We start from the raw sequence: 12,495 nt of genomic DNA on the forward strand, positions 1-12,495 counted from the left end.
GGTATGGGCTTAGACACTTAATCCAACAAACACCCCCTATGACAGTCTCGTGAAGATGGCCGTGAAGAAATGCATTATTCACATCAAGATGATGAATGGGCCAATGCCTGGAAATAGCCTGACTGAGAACAGTACGGATAGTAGCGGTTTGAAACTGGACTAAAAGTCTCGTCACAATCGACTCCCTGTTGTTGACTGCGACCGTTTGCTACTAATCGCGCTTTATAGAGAGATAAATAACCATCAACATTAAACTTCTGTTTGAATAACCACAAAGATCGAACCACATTGACCCCTGGTGGACGTAGGACAAGGACCCAAGTACCGTTTGTAATAAGAGCATTGTATTCCTCGTTCATTGCTTTATGCCAATTTGGATCTTTCAAGGCCATTATGTGTGACCTAGGGATATATGAGAGAGATGAGGAATGGAGATTGAGGCGATCAATGGGTTTCACAATGCCACTTCTAGACCTGGTGTGCATGTGATGATTCGGAGGGCCTTCATGAGTGGATGGTGGAGGACTAAGAGGTGGGGAAGAAGTTCCATCCTCAGGCAGATGAGGAGAAGAAGGGGTGTTAATGGTATTAGTGGTGGTGGGTGGAACAATTGGAGTAGGAGGAGGGTTTAATATCTGAAGAAGATTGGGAGAGATATCGGAGTTAGATAAAAAATCATAGGAAGGAGGTTCGGTTGGGGTAACCGAGCCGTACGGAAAAATGGACTCGTCAAAGGTGACATGATGAGAGAGAATGATCTTGCGAGAGGATAGATCAAAACAATGGAAAACACGATGAAGAGTGGGGTAGCCAAGGAAAATACAAGGAGTGGAGCGAGATTGGAATTTATGGGTGATGTGAAGACGAGGGAAACACAAGCAACCAAACACACGTAAGTGGTCATAAGTGGGATGGCACCGAAAAAGGCGGTAGTGAGGAGTGTCATTAGAAATGGAGACAGCAGAGAGAATTTGAGTAAGTGGGAAGCCATGTGGAGGGCATCAATCCAGAAAGGAGGAGGAAGACGAGAATGAAAGAGAAGGGTTCGCATCATGTTATTGATAGTGCGAATCATACGTTCAGATCGTCTATTTTGTTGAGATGTGTGAGGACATGAAAAACGAAAGATAATGCCATGAGAGGCAAGGTAATCATGAAAAGATGTATTATTGTACTCCCCCCGTTGTCACATTGCAATTGCTTGATACTACCCCCAAATTGAGTTTGTATTATGTTAGAGAGATGCGAGAATTTTTGAAATACTTCAGATATATGTTTAAGGTGGTAAACCCAAAGGTAATGTGTATAATGATCAAGAAACAAGACATAATATTTCAAACCACCATTACTAAATATAGGAGATGTCCAAACATCAGAATGTATAATCTCAAAGGGTGCAGAAACAGTAGTATCAAATAAAGCAAAGGGAAGTCTAGTGTGTTTGCCAAGTTGACAAGCTTGGCAAGATACATTATTTTTGGTAAATGACAAGAAATAGAACTACTAGAGAATAGATGCTTCAAGACTTGATCGCCGAGATGACCGAGTCGTTGATGCCAAATGGTGGGTGAAGTAGAGATGAAAGCTTGACTAGCGGAGCAGGTTATAGGATAGAGAGGGCCAGAGCTATCACAACGGATGAGAGGACGATGAGTCTAGTAATCAAGAACAGTAAAACCGTAAGGATCAAAATCAATAGAACAATTGTTGTTAGTAGTAAATTTGCGAACAAATATGAGGTTTTTAATAATATTGGGTGTAATAAGGACATTCTGTAAATGGAGGGTACGATAAATATTTGGAATAGGAAAAATGGAGTGTCCCGAGGTCATAACATGTATTGCAGAACCGTTACCGACATAAGTAGAGCGAGGATAATGATTATTAGAGACGGATTTGAGTATACCTGCATTAGCGTGAACATGATCGATTGCTCCTGTGTCCATGACCCAAACACTGTTTCCCGGATCATTTAAAGACATATTGTTGAATAAATTTAGGAGTGATGTGGGTTGATCATTACCAAGCCAGGAACACGGTGGCTGATTTGGGCCAAAATATTGGATATGGGCTTGAGGTGTGGATGGCCTGCTGCCGAGGAGTCCCGGCCCGCTGGAAGTGGGCCTGCTGTAGTTTTGGTTCGGTAAATACGCCGGGTGAGAGGTCTACGGAAGAAATGCCCAATTTTGCTGGTTCGGATCAGATGGGGTCCATATTGAAGGCAAGGGATGGGGCGGAGGAGAATAAACCCACCCAGTTGGGGTATTGTGCGATTTCTGACCAGAAGGAGTTGGACCGGGGGATGCTGCCGACGGTGGTTGTTGTGACCTCCACCGCGATGGGAATTGTTTCCCCGGTAGGATTTGCCCCCTCTTCCATGGGTCGACGACGAAGATGGGCTAGCGACATGGAGCAGTGAAGGGGAAGAGGGGTGATTTTCATGTGATGGAAAAGTAACGCAGTGGCTGTTCAACCTCGATTCTTCAACCAAGAGTATGGATCACATCTCAGAAAACGTGGGCAGAGGTTTGGAGAAGCGGAGGATTCCGGCGACGCTTTCAAACTTGCTGGGGAGACCGTTTAATGCATGAAGTACAACACTACAATCCTTGACTTTTTCACCTAGGCCCTCAAGCATATCGACGATCTTCTTTATCTTCTCACAATAATCGTGAATAGTTAAGTCTCTCAAGGTTATTTTTCTGAGTTCATCTTCTAGTTGCATAGAAACCGACTCTTTATCATCATAAAAAGGGATTGTAGGTTCAAACGAATTTTGCGAGCAGTGGCGTTGATGGAGTAGGCAGAGGTAATAAGCTTTTGTGAGATAGAACCGAAAAGCCATAGTTTCACGAGATTGTCGAGTTCCTTCCAGTCCCAGTCCGTAGGAGGTTTATTGGGGGGGGGGGGGGGGTATGTTTAATCAATATGGTCAGCAACCCCATATGCAATGCAATGTGCATTGAAAAGGTCACTCCAGAGGTCGTAGTTGCAGGTAGAGAGATCGAGGATGAGTGGTACATAGGTTTTAATGTTGGTGATGTCATACGCGTTGTGTGTAGGTTTTGTGGAGGAGCTGCTTTCGGATGACGTGGTGAAGAAGAAAGAAACGGTGAACAGGGGAAGAAGAAGAGGAGAACGTCGAGAGAAGAGTAGGTTGACTTAGGAACAGGATCGGCTAGGATTAGAGGTAAAGCCTGATACCATGATAATCTGTAAAACCCTCTCGTCATACGACTTCAATAATGAGAGTATGAATACATGAGGCTACATGGGCCAAATACGTACAATGGGCAAAACAATACAAGCCTAAATACAACAATACTAAAGTAAATACAAATGTATGAAGAATATATCTCCTAACATATGTCTTAGAAGAAAATCTTAGCATATTATATGTACACTAGGAGCAATGTGTCCATATTATCTTCATACGAATATGCGATCTACAAGGACTCCCAATAGACAGTCATGTCAAGTTTCCTACAAAACAAATACTTGCAATGAACTAGACCGATATGATTCAAGTTTTCACTTGCTTCGGCATTCAAGAATAATTATGGCTTTTGAATATATTGAAGTGCATTTATTTCCTTTTGTTGCTGCCATAAGGACATGATAGGGTTATAAATATTAATTCTAGAAAGAAATAATGCATTCATAAATACTCAGTTTTATAAAACAAAATGTACAAAACAATAAACATATTGAAAAAACATAACATGAAAATACTAAAAAATTAATTAAATTAGAAAGCGACGACTTAATGATCTAATCCGGCAACTCCTATTTGCTCTCAACATTCCCTTTTTCAACTCTTCTCTGCTCTTGAAGAAAACATCAAATATTAGTATTTTATAGTTAGGATAGAAAAATCATAAACCAAACTCTGTAAGACTTTCATCATTTTCATTTTACTTCGTATTTTAACATCCACAAAACCAAACTAATTCAAACCGGAATAATTAACAAACAATTTTATATGATAATAATTTTTGGATCTTTAACGGCGTGGAGCATGTCTATCTCACCTCAGTAAAGGTTCTACTAAATTTAAATGTGTGATAACTTTTGAATAGTCGATTTAATTAATGGAGAAGTAAAAGAAGCAATTATGTATGATTCGAGTCATCGAAAGCGACGACAACCAATGGTACTCCAATACGTATATATCGCTGTTTCTTCAAAGTTTTTGGAGGTTGAATGTTGAGACGTTCGATCAGAAAAAAGGACGGCCTGATTTCCGCAAGAAACCTTTTTGTATCTAACCCAAGATGCATACCAGGTTCATTTTGCACCAATATTTGTCTGGAATAAGTGTATCTAAATAATTTTACCCATCTATATCCAGTTACCGGCCCACGCTACTCCAAAATTCCAATCCAAATTCTCTGACAATGCCCTCTTGGTCGGATCTTCAGCCGGAGATTCTAAACAAGATCGCCGGAAAGTTCGAGTTTTATGAAGATTTCATCAACTTTCTTTGTGTTTGTAGTTCATGGAGATCTTCTGCCACGACAACCAAAAAGTTCATACACCACCTTCCTTCTCGCTTTCCATTGTTGATGCTTGCAGAGTCCAACACCGAAGAAGACAATGATCAAGATTACCGTAAGTTCTTTCTTCTTTCAAGCGGCACGATGCGTAAGGTGCAACTACCTGAGGCTCACTGGCAGCGATGTATATCAACCCATGGATGGTTACTGACCACCGGTGAAGAAGAGTTCTACGCCAAGCTCATCCATCCACTTTCTCGTACTCAAATCGATCTCCCTGAGCTTTATATGTTCGAGGAACTCTACTTTGATCAAGACGAGTGGATGTACTATGGGCACTGCATGAGGAAAGTAGTTTTTACGTCATCAAACCCTTTGTTATTGGATCCTGACTTTCGTGTTATTATCATCTGGGGCCAAACTATAGGGTTTTGTAGGCTTGGTGACGTTTCATGGAGCCGTATAACTGGTTGGGATGGACATCTTCTCGACATTACGTATCATAACATGCGAAAACGGCTATACACAGTGACAACCATCGGATCAATCTACGAAGGTAACATTCTTATCGGTGGACCAGGTCCTCTAAATTTGAATCGATTGTCAACATTACCACCAAAAGAATTCGACTGTTCGTGCCTCCAATCAGCTTATCTTCTCGAATGGGGTTATAACAGGTTGCTAATGGTTACACGTGAGCGTCAGTCTTACAAGAAACATGGTGATGAGTTTCGTAGTTATGGACCTTATAGCACTACGAGGTTTCAATGCTTTGTGTTCAGTTTGGATGATGGAAAGTGGTCCAAACTCCTCAGTTTGGGAGACAAAGCTGTGTTTTTGGGTTTCAATTCATCATTTGCCATTGATGCAGGTGGTGGCATAAAGCCTGATTGTATCTACTTCACTGACGATCTTTATGAGCCATACCGTGACTTTCCTGATGGAGGTGGAGGGGATGTTGGAGTTTATCTTATGTCCGACGGTAGCATTGGAGCCATTATGGATGCACAAGAACACATGTTCCGTGCTCGTCCTCCTTTGTGGCTTCAAACGAGCACCATCCCTGCGATTAAACAAATTTAAATGTCTTACATGGCTTTAAATCTGTTGGTTTAAACTTCTTAAACAATAATGGTTTACTCTCTTTAATTTGCTGTTATGGATTAGGAACACAGCAGGAAGAAAGCAAAAAAAACAAGAAGGAAAAGTGACAGCAAGAAAACGTGCAAAACAATATAAGAAGAAGCAAGGAGAATTTTCTGCTACTTTATTCTCAAGTTCATCATCAAAAAGAAAACAAAATAATATACCTATTTATAGGAAACTAAAAACGTGAGCTGCTACCTAAAGTCTAAACTTCTTGACCAAGAAAAAGCATCCTAATTTGGCTATATTACAAACTTTCCATAATTAAATTAAAGTCTCCTAAATGTCCTTCTAGGCTTCCGGATTACTCCTAACATTCTCCCCTTAATCCGGAATCTTCACGTCTTTTACTCCAAGCAACTTTCGCATTGCTTCAAACTTCACTTTGTTCATAGGCTTGGTCAAGATGTCAGCTTTCTGCTCATTAGTATTCACATGCTTTACTATAACATTGTCTCTTTCTATATGATCACGAATGAAGTGATATCTTGTATCAATATGTTTACTTCTTCCATGAAAGACTGGATTTTTCATCAAATCCAAAGCTGACTTGTTATCCACATTCAATTCAAATGGACCAAGTTTTCTTCCGGTCAACACACCAAGCAACCTACTTATCCAAATGCCTTGACATGTTGCATTATTAGCTGCCATAAATTCTGCTTCACATGATGACAATGCAACACACTTTTGCTTTTGTGAACTCCAAGTAACAAGATTGTTGTCTAAGTAAAACGCCATTCCACTTGTACTTTTTCTATCTTCAACATCTCTTGCTAGATCACTATCAGTGTATCCAATCACGCAATTTTTTCCACCTTTCGTATATGATAAACCATAGTCCACAGTTCCTTTTACATACCTTAGTATGTGCTTCACAGCTACTTGATGTTGCTTGGTTGGTTTCTCCATGAAACGACTCACAATGCCTACAGAATAAGCTATGTCGGGTCGTGTGTGAGTAAGATATCTTAGCCCTCCTATGATGCTTCGATATGAGGTAGGGTCCACGAGTTCACCTTCTTCATCCTTAATCAATTGTAGCTTTGACTCCATGGGGTACCTGCAAGGATTACAATCAAACATCCCGGCCTTCTTTAGGATGGTGTTAGCATAATTCGTTTGTCTCAATGTGAGACCATTTTTATGTTGATTAACCTCGATGCCTAAATAGTAAGTTAGCATCCCAAGGTCACTCATTTCAAACTCTTTACTCATTTGTTGTTTGAACTTGATTATCTCATCCTTGTGACTTCCGGTGACAATTAGATCATCAACATAGACACCAATTATTAGTATGTTCCCCTTGTTTTTCTTTGTGTAAACTGCATACTCTTGTGGACACCTTTCAAACCCATCTCTTTCATGCATTGGTTTAAGCGAAAATTCCAAGCTCGTGGAGCTTGGCGCAAACCATACAAAGCTTTTGCTAATTTGTACACCATTTTTGGTTTATCTTTCTTCACAAATCCCTCCGGTTGTGTCACATAAACTTCTTCTTCTAGATTACCATTTAAGAAAGCTGATTTTACATCAAGGTGATGTATGTTCCATCCATTTGAAGCAGCAAGAGCAAGTATGATTCGAATGGTTTCCAAACGAGCAACCGGTGCGAACACTTCATCAAAATCTATGCCTTGTTTTTGTACGTAGCCTTTAGCGACTAGCCTTGCTTTATATTTTAATATTTTTCCATTCGGGTCTCGTTTGATCTTGTACACCCACTTTAAGCCAATGGGTCTTCTATCATTTGGCAACTCAACTAAACTCCATGTTTTATTTTTCTCAATTGCACTTAACTCACTTTTCATAGCTTCCATCCATTCTTCACTTTCACTTGCACTTGAGAAATTTACCGGTTCTTCTTCGTCTTTTAAAAACATAAGTTCATCACTTTCTTCGTAAATATCGGCCAAACTACGATATCTTTGTGGAGCTTCACTTTCGGATGAACTATCAAGTGATGATTGAGGTGTAACCGGGCTATCGTGTGGTGTATATTCTTCATTAAAATCTGGATGGATATCTTCTTCCTGTTCAGCTTCAATATCAAGCATGATATCAAAGGTGAATGTTCCATTTGTCATGGCTTTGAACTTTGTTGTAGGTCCCTACTCCCACTTAGCATCTTCTTCGAAAATTACATCTCTTCCCACTCGAATTGCTCCGGTTTCCGGATCAAGTAGCCGATAACCTTTTGTACCTTTTTCAACTCCCAAGTGTACTAGCTTCTTACTTCTATCATCTAGTTTTTTTAGATGTGTGCCGACTATTTTTGCATAAGCAACACACCCAAAAACTCTCATATGATCAATGTTTGGCTTTCGACCGGTCCATAGCTCGTAAGGTGTTGACTCTTTTAAGGCTTTTGTGGTTATACGATTTAGGATGTAGACTGAGTGACTTACGGCTTCACCCCATAGGACTTCTGGAACATTCATCCCTTTTAGATTGCTTCTCGCCATCTCTACTACTGTTCGGTTGCGTCTTTCTACAACACCGTTTTGTTGAGGGGAATATGGTGTTGTATAGTGGCGTTTCAACCCGGTTTCTTCACAATATGTAGTGAATTGTGTTGATAAAAATTCACCACCCCGGTCGGTTCGAAATTTTTTTAATTTTAAACCCGTTTCAACTTCAACTTGTGCTCTAAATTTCTTAAAAGCAATTAAAGCGTCATCCTTGTTTTTCAACATATAAACCCACATAACTCGTGTATAGTCATCGACAAGTAACATAAAATATCTATTTCCAGCTGGTGTTGGTGGTGTGATCGGACCACAAAGATCTCCATGCACGAGTTCTAGTCGTTCTTTAGCTCTAAATTTGGTGTGCTTTGGATAGGATTTTCGAGCTTGCTTGGAGATTAAGCAAGCTTCACACAAGCTTGTAGGAATTTCAATTCTGGGTAAGCCTTCCACCATACTTGTATCAGCCATGTGTTTTAGTGCATTGAAGTTAACATGTCCAAACCGCTTGTGCCATAGCCAAGATGCCTCGCCTTGTTCTGCAAGTAAGCACTTTGAAACTTCTTCTTCAAGTATGGCCTTGTACAAACGATTGCTTGATTGTTGAACCTTCAATAATAGTTTTCCTTGTGGATCATGAATCCATAAATATAATCCAAGCATCACAATCCGATCTCCATGTTGAGCTAATTGTCCCAAACTAATAATGTTGCTACATAACCTTGGTATATAGTATACCTCTTTCAACAATCTACTTTCACCATTCTTGCATTTGAACATGATTGAACCCTTCCCCTCTATTCGAACTCTAGATCCCTCACCAAATTTCACATAACCTCTAGTAGACAGATCAAGTGTTCGGAATTTGCTTTTTTCGCCAGTCATGTGGTTGCTTGCTCTATTGTCGAGATACCACACTTTTGATTGGGTTGGAGTTTGTTCACTTGATCTTAGCTTGGGATTAACTTTTTCCTCATTCAAGTAAACTTCATCGTTTACTTGGGCTGCAAGCAGAAGTGTCGGCTCATGATCATTCTGTCCTTGAGTTAGGTTAGCTTCATGATTCCTCTCACGACGTGGGTTCTTACACTCAGCAGCGTAATGACCAAACTCTTGACAATTATAACATTGAACTTTAGATTTGTCACGAGGTTGATATGATTCATTCTTTCCTTTGTTTTGTTGATTACCACCACCTCGTCCTTTGTTGGAGTTGTTGTAACCACCTTTTCCTTGTCCTCGTCCTTTTCCACCTCGATTATTGTTATAATTGTTTTTGCGTTGTTTTGAACGATCTTCATTATTTTTCTTCTTTGCTCGTTCCGTCCACTCTTCATGCGTTAACAATAGCTTCTTCTCCTCGGGTTCTTTATGAGCCCCGATACGAATCTCATGAGCTTTTAATCTTCCGACCACCTCTTCAAACGTCATCTCGTCTAGATCTCCAAATTGTTCAATTGTTGATGCAAGTTGAACAAATTTGGAAGGCACGGCTCGTAACAACTTTTTTACTATGTAGGATTCTTGAACGGTTTCACCAAGAGCACGAATATTGCTCACAATACCTCCAAGTTTTGCAGAAAAATCGTCCACAGTCTCTGATTCACTCATGTTCATCATCTCAAATTCAGCTTTGAGAGTTTGAACTTTGGCTGTTTTGACTCGATCTGCTCCCAAGTACATCGTCTTGAGTGTTTCCCAAGCTTCCTTTGTCGTTTGCTTCCCCGCAATCGTCAATAGAACCTCCTCTGGAATTGCTTGGTAGATGGCAGCCATCGCCATCTTGTCTCTCTTTACACCCACCGGATTTTGTGGGTTCTTCGGCTCTATGGCTTCCCACACCTCTTGAGCTTGCATATAAATCTTCATCTTTATCGACCATGCTGCGTAATTCGTCTTAGACAGCATTGGGTATTGAAGAGTAACCGATCCTTCTTTGTTCGACATCGCACCAGATTCGCTCTGATACCAAATGTTGGTTTAAACTTCTTAAACAATAATGGTTTACTCTCTTTAATTTGCTGTTATGGATTAGGAACACAGCAGGAAGAAAGCAAAAAAAACAAGAAGGAAAAGTGACAGCAAGAAAACGTGCAAAACAATATAAGAAGAAGCAAGGAGAATTTTCTTCTACTTTATTCTCAAGTTCATCATCAAAAAGAAAACAAAATAATATACCTATTTATAGGAAACTAAAAACGTGAGCTGCTACCTAAAGTCTAAACTTCTTGACCAAGAAAAAGCATCCTAATTTGGCTATATTACAAACTTTCCATGATTAAATTAAAGTCTCCTAAATGTCCTTCTAAGCTTCCGGATTACTCCTAACAAAATCTAGATATATGTTTGCATGTGTATTGTATGCTCAAGAACTAGAGAAATAACTGCTTTATAAAATTATCATATCCACATATTTTTAAGAGAAAATAACAAAATTAGTCCTATCTTAGTCTTATAAATACATCTAACAAAATAATAAACTTTTTCCTTATATTACAAACCAATCACCGAATTCACAATGATGTCACTAGCACAAAACATATTTTTTTGGTTTGATGTTTTTTTTGGTGCGGCGGTAGCCTAAAACCGTACCATTAAAACACATTCGCATCAATAAAGCAATGATTCACACCATTTAAAGCATTTGTTGGTACGATTTCCCTATAATCAGAGTAAAAAGCATTAAAAACACATTTATTGGTGCGTTAGATCAAATTGCACCATTAAACACCGTTAAACCACACCAATAAATCATGTGGGAATCGCACCATTTTAACATTTTCTTCAAAAAGTTTATTTCGCGCGAGATCCATCTAAAGTTATAGATATCCCTCCCAAATCTTCCCCCTTCGTTCTAATATAAATCTAAGCACATACCCATTTTGATTCTTATAACTGCTCATTCTCCGACTGCGCTTCCTTCCATCACAAACCGACATGGCAACCATAACTCCTCCACTCTTCGTTACCCTTTTCTTCTTTTTCATCGTCTGAGGTACCCTTTCATTTTCCTTCGTTTTTTCTCAATGATTTGAAACCATATGATCTGTTTGCAGTCATTCAATCTTCAAATCTTCTGGTTTTTTTATTTATCTACAAACCATTCTCTTCATTTTCATTCACAACTCTACAAAATCTCATTATTATTCGAATTTTACAGGTAGCATTTAGGAAAACCTTGTATATTTTACTTGTATCATGCAAGTGTTGTGATCTAACCACAATCTTTCATACAAGTACTGTGATCCCAGTAGTCTTTCATGCAAAAGTCACAAATACAATCTAGCATACTACGACACCTAGTGTCCTACATAGTATAGTGAGAAAATTTACCTCGCAAATCAGGATAGACTACACCTCGGCTCGTACAAAAGTAAACGCCAGTACTGCACACCACCTAGATACAAATCACAAGTCGAATCTCAGTCTAACATCTAAGTTATCAGTTTGACCGCAAGTCAACCTGATCAGAAAGTCAATGGTCAACGGTCAACGGTTAGTCACCACGTTGTGGCCAACCACTGACCACACCGTAGTAATTAGATGAGAAAACGGTCGTAGAGAAACCCTCCACCATTTCATGACGATAATCAAGCCATGTCGTGGTCATGTCTTGTAACGACCCAAAAATTAAGACTAAAAATTTCGTTTTTAAGTTAATAAAACTATTATCCAAAACATCATCATAGAAATCATGGTGAATAAAAGTGTATCAACAACATCACAATACATCAGAGTAACATAAAATACAGAACGAGGTGGTGTGTACACTGCAATCATCCTAGGTTCTTCCCCTTCGAACCAGAAGTATCTGAAAACATAAACTAAAAACTGTAAGCACAAGGCTTAGTGAGTTCCCTAAAATACCACATACCGAACAAAATAAACATATAATGGGCCCCCTGGCATCGAGCCCTACTCGGTATATAGATCTATCAGTCATCGGGCCCCACCCGGTATATATATAAACATATAAACACATAAACACATAACACATGTAATAATCACAAAGATAAATAGCATACAGAATGGTCATCGGGCCTCGCCTGATAAACATACAAACACATAACATATGCAAGAGTCACGCATACATCTAGCGTCCTAAATATAACAAACCATGAGCTGACATTGGTGCCTTCGACCCACTAAACACAGTGGCAAAACTCACATCTAGCAACTGAAACACTCAAATGAATCTCGGTCTGTTGGTCCTGAAAATCCCTACACTAACATCATCAAAATAATATCCAATTAAAAATTGGACCTCGAACCATAAACAAGAATCTAAGCTACTTAACCCATAACCAGGGTAAAAGACCATTTTACCCTTTTTCTTACTGTAACGCTCGTGTTTCTAGGCTATACATTAATGATGATGTAATAGT

General features: G+C 39.4%; 1 protein-coding gene across 1 annotated transcript; it reads left to right on the forward strand.

Annotated features, from left to right (window-relative positions):
- The first annotated feature begins 4,308 nt into the window (after positions 1 to 4,308).
- Positions 4,309 to 6,028, forward strand: LOC145109708 (putative F-box protein At5g55150). The gene has a single exon (XM_079046899.1). It carries the CDS (start codon positions 4,398 to 4,400, stop codon positions 5,577 to 5,579), a length of 1,182 nt encoding a protein of 393 aa, XP_078903025.1. The 5' UTR covers positions 4,309 to 4,397; the 3' UTR covers positions 5,580 to 6,028.
- The last annotated feature ends 6,467 nt before the right edge of the window (positions 6,029 to 12,495 follow it).

This window comes from Lactuca virosa, chromosome 4, assembly GCF_052849685.1.
Source record: "Lactuca virosa cultivar CGN04683 chromosome 4, Lactuca_virosa_CGN04683_v6, whole genome shotgun sequence".
Classification (NCBI taxonomy): domain Eukaryota; kingdom Viridiplantae; phylum Streptophyta; class Magnoliopsida; order Asterales; family Asteraceae; genus Lactuca; species Lactuca virosa.